At 36.1% G+C, this 8096-nt stretch overlaps 1 protein-coding gene across 1 annotated transcript; it reads right to left on the bottom strand.

Moving 5' to 3' along the window:
* Window positions 1-660: 660 nt before the first annotated feature.
* Window positions 661-3687, bottom strand: LOC125221973 (phosphatidylinositol 4-kinase gamma 4-like). The gene is made up of 2 exons (XM_048124334.2): window positions 1836-3687; window positions 661-1251 (listed from the first exon to the last, which is right to left on the bottom strand). The coding sequence occupies exons 1-2, from the start codon at window positions 3147-3149 to the stop codon at window positions 877-879; spliced, it is 1689 nt and encodes a 562-aa protein (XP_047980291.1). The 5' UTR covers window positions 3150-3687; the 3' UTR covers window positions 661-876.
* Window positions 3688-8096: the final 4409 nt, after the last annotated feature.

Genomic DNA, 8096 nt, shown 5'->3' with positions numbered 1-8096 from the left:
AATTGAAGAGTTGTGGGCACGGAGGATTGCACGGCGATAGTTTTTTTTCTTTATTATGCATGTAATTTTTTGTTATCTATGTAACTTTTTTAAATGCAATTAATAAATTTTCCCGTATATGTGTCGTAAATTTAATTCCGTATTTTAATCGTAATTTTAATTCCGTAAATGTAGTATATTTTGAATTGTTTTTATTGCGGCTGGCCTAAATCTGATGTGGCAGGTGGTTTTTTTAGTGTTGCTGACGTGGCAGGGGAGAGAATGGCTGGCCTATGGCTAGCCTAAGCACCATTGCGGATGCTCTAAATGAATCAAATTCTTTCAACAAAAAATAACGTAGTACTTTCTTCTTCCTTCATTTGTTCTCATTTACTTTATTTTCTTTGTCCAATTCTACCTTTTTGTCAATCATACTTTAATCTATTCATTTAACTCTTTAACTATCAATTTCTTAATCAAATTCTTTCAACAAAAAATAACGTAGTACTTTCTTCTTCCTTCATTTGTTCTCATTTACTTTATTTTCTTTGTCCAATTCTACCTTTTTGTCAATCATACTTTAATCTATTCATTTAACTCTTTAACTATCAATTTCTTAAATCTCATGTCCAGAGTATGTATTTGTATAGAAACCCTTTGTGAAAAGCTCAAACAAATGAATTCTGAAAAAGAGATTCTTATTCATTATGTTTCAAGGGCAGAAGAATCCCCAAATTACTAAAGCCCTTAAAAACAGGATCCAGTTAATACTGAATGAATGGAGAAGTAATAAAAATAATCAGGTAAAGAGTAGCCCCTGACTTGGGAATTCGAAGGAATTGACATTCACAACCAACACAGTGTGCATATGTACCGAACTTTCTTAGTGGACGAGGGTTATTTGTACTCCTCAAGGTGGCGATCCACGATGCTCGAAACACAGTCGAGGAAGGTACCTTCACTCGACCCGGGGAGGACAGAATCGAGAGCTACTTCCACAATCTCTTCAATGACAGAGATCTTCCTCACTGTTTCTCTGCACATCATGTTGCCTATGTCAAATGGGGTGAGCCCTTTTTCCGCGCCTTTCTTCAGAAGCATAGTGGAGATGCGTAGTACACGAGCACATTCATTCGGTAACTCCCATCCATAGAACTTGAGCAAGGCAATGTCCTTCTCTGCATCCATCGACCTTATGTATTCAAGGGTGTCCATTCCGAAAGGCTGGCGAGCTTGAGGCCAGTACAGCCAATCGAACGTGCAATCTTGAAACTACAATGATGAAAGAAAGAGATCAGATTGTGTGATTGATAGGATTGAATGACAAACTAATCGGTTTTGCATTTATCAACATATCATGATGAAATGAAACTCTCTCAATAAAAGTGCTACATATATCTGGCAGAAACATGCTGTGGTTGTGAATTTTACCCCATAAGATCCCAACCAGATTAAAAGCATGAAACACAAAAAATTACTACCTCCGTCCACGAAAATTTGTCCCACTTTTCCATTTCCGTCCGTCCCCCAAAATTTGTCCCATTTCACTTTTACCATTTTTGGTAGTGGACCTCATATTCCACTAACACATTCCTACTCACATTTTATTATAAAACTACTCCTAATATATAAAAGTAGGACCCACAATCCACTAACTTTTTCAACTCACTTTCCATTACATTTCTTAAAACCCGTGCCCGGTCAAACCGGGACGAATTTTCGTGGACGGAGGTAGTATGACATTTTAACAGAATCACAATATACATTATTATGCAACATATAGCATGAATCTATGGTTGAAGAAAACAAGTCACAGTAGTATATAAAAATGGTATACAAAGGTAGATGAGACTTACAGAGTATGGCAAGCAATATCCATGATCAATCGGGATGAGCACAGTTTGACCATCTTCACCTTTGCTTACTAATATATTTCCAGCATGTCTATCTGCATTGGCCATCCTCATATCCAACACTGCAATCTTATGAACTTCCTCTACCGGGAATGCACCCGGCCCCATATCTTCACAACTTCCATTGTTCTCCATGAACATTTGCAGCGAACCAGTCTTGATAGAAACGCCACCAGGATGATTAAAACCTTCATGCAGGCATTTCACGTATACAGTAGGCGGAACACCAGCGAAGCCCCTAATCTCACCAGAGAAAGAACGGTTACCACTCTTTGGATGATCAAGTAAAAAGACAGCACACTCCCTTAGTGCCCCCTCCCCAACTCTTGTTCCCTTCTTCAGCCCTTCTCCATCCTCCGATAAGGGTAGCCCTCGAGGATTATTCTCAGCCAAAGGCTCCTCGTCTGCTGGCTTAAAAACAGATAGATATTTAGTACCGGATGGATCAAGCATAAAATATGCACCTCCTGTGCCCTCCACAGACCTGATTGGATAATTACCTTGCTCCAATCCTTTCCTAGTAGAATCTATCATTTGGCTAATCTCAAGAGGCAACTCAGTCTTTGGGTTGATAATTACAGGCTCCAATACAGATACTCTTTCAGGGGCCTTCCTTGGCACATAATGATCGGCCTTACGTTCACTAACCACATCATTCTGCTGTGGTACAACAATTGACAACTCAAAGTTCTTCCCCACTGGAGACCCCCTAATTTTAGCAGATTTCCTTACAAACAAATGTATCACAGCATCTGTATCATCCTTAGAGATGTCATTTATCAACCTCTGATCCTCAATCGGCTTGCCATTCAGCAACACCTCATGATCCTCAATGAGCTCCGATTCTCTTTCCGCAATCTGACGCTTGACATAGCCAACATCCCGGCACTTTTCCACCTGAAACTCGAACTCATTCCCACAACACGTCCTCACTTTAATAACCTGAAGGTCCTTGAGGCGGAGGAGCAAATGCACAACATTTCCATCGCTCAAACCATAGTCCCGCACGAGGGACTTGCTTCGAGCCAATTCTTTACCACCACAGACCAACTTTTGGTTCCTGCGGAAGATCCCTTTACAGGACTGGATTCGGACCTTCACAGATTCAATCGAATCCGACTCCAAAACCCGTATTGGGACCTTGGAGCCTGGCATTGCCACAAATAGCAAAATCGACTCTTGACTATGTTCAGGAGGTAAAAATGTCATACTGTCCTCAAGAACTGGGACAATGGAAACCAATCCTGCTGAAGACATATTTCTGTATTCTTCTGAAGCTCACCTCAGAATCCCCAAACCCTACAAGAAACTACACTACCAAACCTTAAAGAATAAAATAATTAATAATTCATCATACACATGGCGTTCACCTTCACACAAAAAACTATACCCAAATGCAGGAACCTAAAACTACCCCGAATTCCAGAAACACCACACAAACCCTAATAGGATTCGTGATTGGCCATTAAATCAAAGCATGCAAATTGAAGAACAGAAAAGCTAAAAGATAAAACTTTTCAGAATCGAAGCTTGAGGAATCGAATCAAAACAGCGCCTCTGATTTCACCTCATAAAAATTGCAGCAGAAAAGGGGGTTTTTTGCCGGAGAGCAAGAGCCGAGGTAATCGGCGCCCTCAAAAGAGAATGATGATTAAATCGGCAAGAAATTAGAGTGAGAACAACGGGCTTCGCGGTGATTGAATGGAGAATAGGTACAGAGGAGAATTGAGAATTTTCTTCCCTTTTTTCGGTGCGTGTAGTGAGAGAAATTTTGTTTGGGTGGAGAAGAAGAAAGAGAACGCGGTTTTAGCTTCAATTCTTAGCGTTGAATTTCACTTTCACGATTAATTTAACGCCGTTATCCATTTTCATAAACTTAATTATTTTAGTACGTTGTTTTTTACTAATTGCTTCACGTTTCATTTTTAACGTTGGTTTAACTTTTAGATACCATAATAATTGATACGAAATTAGAGTTTTTATAACCAAATTTTCAGAAAATAAGATGAGGAAATTATAATTAATAATTAGCTTTCACGAGTGGCAGTATAGATAAATTTTGTACATATAATTAAACAAAATATAACAGTGTGAACTTTGTTATTGGTCAAGTGAGAATATTTAACTCTTAATTAGAACGTGTTTGATATGTATTCATATTATTCTTTCATTTTAAAATTCGTATAATTATCAATGGGATTAATCACCCAAAACTTAACTTGGGGAAAAAGGTTGGTGGATGTGATGTGGCAAAACAATCAATATATTTTAATTAATTTATAAAAGAACTATCCGTTTTGTTTCTGTTACAGAATATTCAAAATTTATAGTACTACTACCATTTTGGATTTCAACGGATTGATAACAATCTTATTTAATTCTCCGTCATTGTAAATTACGACGAAGCTTCTGTCGGTTTTTGTCCACAGTTTTGAGTTTTGACAAGGATAAGGTCAGTTTCATATTAAATGTATTCACATTTCTATTTTGTTACAATGACCGAATAATCAAGAATTGAGGGAGGAGGTAGAAAGTGTTATCTCAATATAATGTACTCGAATTAAAACATACGAACTACTGTAACTGATCATTCAGGCTGAAAATTCTTAATACATACCACAAATTTTAATTAAGCACATTTCCACTTTGATCGTTCGTTCATGAATTAAATTTGTGTGATGACGTGTTTGATACTTAGTATGAAATTAGATATTTAGAATTAGAAATAAAGCATTTAATTTTGAATTTACTACTCCTTGAAATGATAAAAATATTTGAATTAGATTGTAAAAGACATATAACAATTATATATTGCACTAATATAAAACGCATGCACCTCGTTTAGAGTGTCCACAGTGGTGTACTGCGGTGGCCGAGGAGGGGAAGGACGCGGGCGTGCCAAGTAGTCGGCAAGGATAGGGTGCAGGGGCCGCGGAGGTGCCGGCAGTCAAATTGTTGAATTTTTTTTAAATTTTTTTTTCTATATATAAAATAATTATTCTCAAATCATTTTTTTATTCAATTCCACTCTATTAATTTTATTCCAATTCAATTAAAATATGCCAATAATTGATAAAAATAATGTAATTTATAGCTGTGGCGTGTCTACCATTGGGCTGAACAAGTTTGTTTTGGCCGTGGATAACTTTTTGTAATTGTGCCTTGGTATGTCCGCATTATTGTAGAGTGTAGACACTCTTAGAGCCCTCTGTCCTTTCCGCTGTGAACGCGGTGCCGCCCAATCACCGCCCTCTACCTTCTTTTGCTCTATTTAGTCTTCTTCTTGAATCCTCCGTTGAATTGAGATTCAAAACTTGGATTTCTAGTTAACTCATTTGTTAAAAAAAAGTTGTTTGGAATTCTTCACTTAAATTGCTTCTCACGTCATAGGATCGATATTTTGGTTAGTATTTTCTGTTAATATCAAATTTACATTGATACCCAAGAGTTGTGCTGTTGTCATCTCATAAAATCATTAAGAATATTTTTTTTTTATTACAAATAAGGATGTTAATTTGCGTTTTTAAATATATCATAATACATTATTTGTGTGGCAACTAAAAACTATAGGATGCAAATGGAAGCATCCTTAAAAAAAGCAAAAGATTAAATTTCTTTATCCTTAATTAAAAACGTTTTCTTTTGCATCCTAAATTATTGTTATTTTTAAAAAAAATTCAAGGCAAGTAAGTGCGTCTTTATTTTTGTGTCATTAAGTTTTACTATTTTTCAATTTTATTTTTATTTTAGTGTCTCATATTGCAAGAAAAAGTTACGATGAGTTCTATCTATTGCAATGCTTCTTTTCGAGTGACCATCATCGATTTCATAGGATTTTGAATGAATCAGCCACTGCTTAATTCTCCTTAAATATTAACTTCATAACATTCATAAGAATTTCTTACCAAAAAAATCTAGCAAGTGATTTATATCCATTTTATTTTGATAATGCATACTAATGATCATGATTGCAATGTTAAAACCAATTTGTTAATGCTTCTCTAGTTGAGCATTTGTTGTCCAAGCTGAAAATGCCATTTTGATAGTATATAGAACTTGATTCTCCATGATTGCTAGAGTGCTTGGTATGTTGTCTAAGATTGTAACTTTCAACTCATTCTGTCGAGCATTTTTAAGTGTAATTGGGTTGATCTCTCTTTTCTTCACATAACATTTTTTTTATTTGGTCATGGTTGATTTTGGAATAATTGTTAGATGAGAAACCATTGTTGTGTATGGTTTAGGATCAATACAATGGGTCATTACATATTGATTTAATTCTACATAATGTATAATGTAAATCAATGAACCATTCTTTTATTTTGACTACGTCAAATAATGAATGAGACTATTCAAACTTCAAATTAACATGACTATATGAGTATGCATTCTTTGAACGTTAGTTACAATTTGTGTTTAATTTAGGGTAAATTGTTTGAAAATATCTAAATTTCTGTCAAATTTTGATTTTAAATATCAGTTTTAAAATCTGCTTGTAAATTATAACTATTGATTTGTTCTTATTTACAACCAAATTATTATTACTATTATTATTATTATTACATGATTTTGCAATCAATTAGCTTAATGACTTACTTACCTTGCTCTATCGGACGTCAATCAAAACGACATCACATTATAGGTAGCAAAACAATGTCATATTATATCAATTTAAATAATTTCATTGGTTATAATCCATCTGTCTCATTTTAAGTGTTTCACATTAGACGGGACATATAGAGTATCAAAAAATAATGAGATTGAAGAAATGAAACGATAAAAGAGAAACAAGAGGGAATAAAGTATAACAAATGAAATGATTTAATTTTGTGTAATATGATGTTATTTTGCTACTTATAATGTGACATCATTTTGGTTGATGTTCGATAATACCACAAAAAAAGGCACGAAGAACGTTGTCATTGAAATCGTGATCAGTTATAAAATAAAAATAAGTTAATAGTTTCATAATTTATATACAGATTTTAAAGTTGATAACCAAAATTAAAATTTAACAAAAATTCAAAAATTTACAGACAAATATACATTTAATTTATTTATCATCACAATCTAATTTACACCATAAGACAATCAGAAAATATCAAAATTCAATAACTAATGTGCATATAATAAGAAGAGTATACTATCTCATAAATTTTAAGATAATTTATGTATAAATGTTAAAACATCTCTAAATGAATATATTATTAATTATTTAAATTCTCATAATTAATAAAATTTTCGGATGACAGCATTAGCAATATTAATTTATAGAGGGTATTGTCTACTATATATGGATCAAGCCATTTGTTCCAACCGAACTACCGTCCGCAAGCAATCACGCATTAAGCTTAATCCAAGGAAAAGTTCCACTTAAAAATGGGCTCATATTTTTCAATTTGGACTGTAACTTTAGAGCATCCACAATAGCGGCTAGCCGATCGGCTAGCCAAACCATTGCAACCGACCAGCCGAGAATCGGCGTAAAAATCGGCGTGGGCTAGCCGATTAGAGGGCGCTGGCCGATGCGCTAGCCGCCATTGTGGCGAAGCGCCAATTTTCATTTTTTTTTTATTTTTTTTTTAAACCTATATATACGCGATTTTAGTTTCATTTTCATTTGCACCACTTGTTTTAACAAGTTTTCTCTCTCTCTAAATTTCTGTACAAGAGCAACATCGAGCGATGAGTAACGCGGGTGGTAGCAGTGGTGGTAGTGGTGGTGGTAGTGGTGGGGATACTGAGGAGTACGAACGGCAGATGAACGAAGCTATGGAGGCCTACATGAACCGCGAGCTAGAGCGGTACATGCGAAAGGTCGAACAGCAGGCGGTACCTCGCCCTCCACCGGTTGTCCACCACCGAGCAGTGATTGATCGGGATCACGTAGCTACACATCAGCGGCTATATGACGACTACTTCGCTCCGGACCCGCAGTTTCCAGCAACCATGTTCAGGCGGCGTTTTAGAATGCGCAGGGAGTTGTTTATGCGTATCGTTGAACCTTTGGAGCGTCGATATCTTTATTTCCGCTTCAGGCACGATGCGGCTGGCAGACCCGGCCACACCCCTATCCAAAAGTGCACGGCGGCAATTAGGCAGTTGGCCTACGGAGGCGCGGCAGACATGTGGGATGAGTACCTCCACATCGGTGAGACGACTTTTCTGCAATGTCTGAAGTTTTTCTGTCAGGGCGTGATTCAC

Source organism: Salvia hispanica, chromosome 1 (genome assembly GCF_029641045.1).
Source record: "Salvia hispanica isolate PSC_SH4W2 chromosome 1, Shi_PSC_v1, whole genome shotgun sequence".
Taxonomy (NCBI): Eukaryota; Viridiplantae; Streptophyta; class Magnoliopsida; order Lamiales; family Lamiaceae; genus Salvia; species Salvia hispanica.
Note: the sequence above shows the minus strand (reverse complement) of the source record. Positions and strands in the feature narration are given on the sequence as shown.

Excerpts from the sequence above, each read along its gene's own strand:
- LOC125221973 (XM_048124334.2), bottom strand. The coding sequence starts at position 3,149 with ATGTCTTCAGCAGGATTGGTTTCCATTGTCCCAGTTCTTGAGGACAGT. Across the intron at positions 1,252-1,835 it reads GATATTGCTTGCCATACTCT|TTTCAAGATTGCACGTTCGA; the intron begins GTAAGTCTCATC and ends TCATCATTGTAG.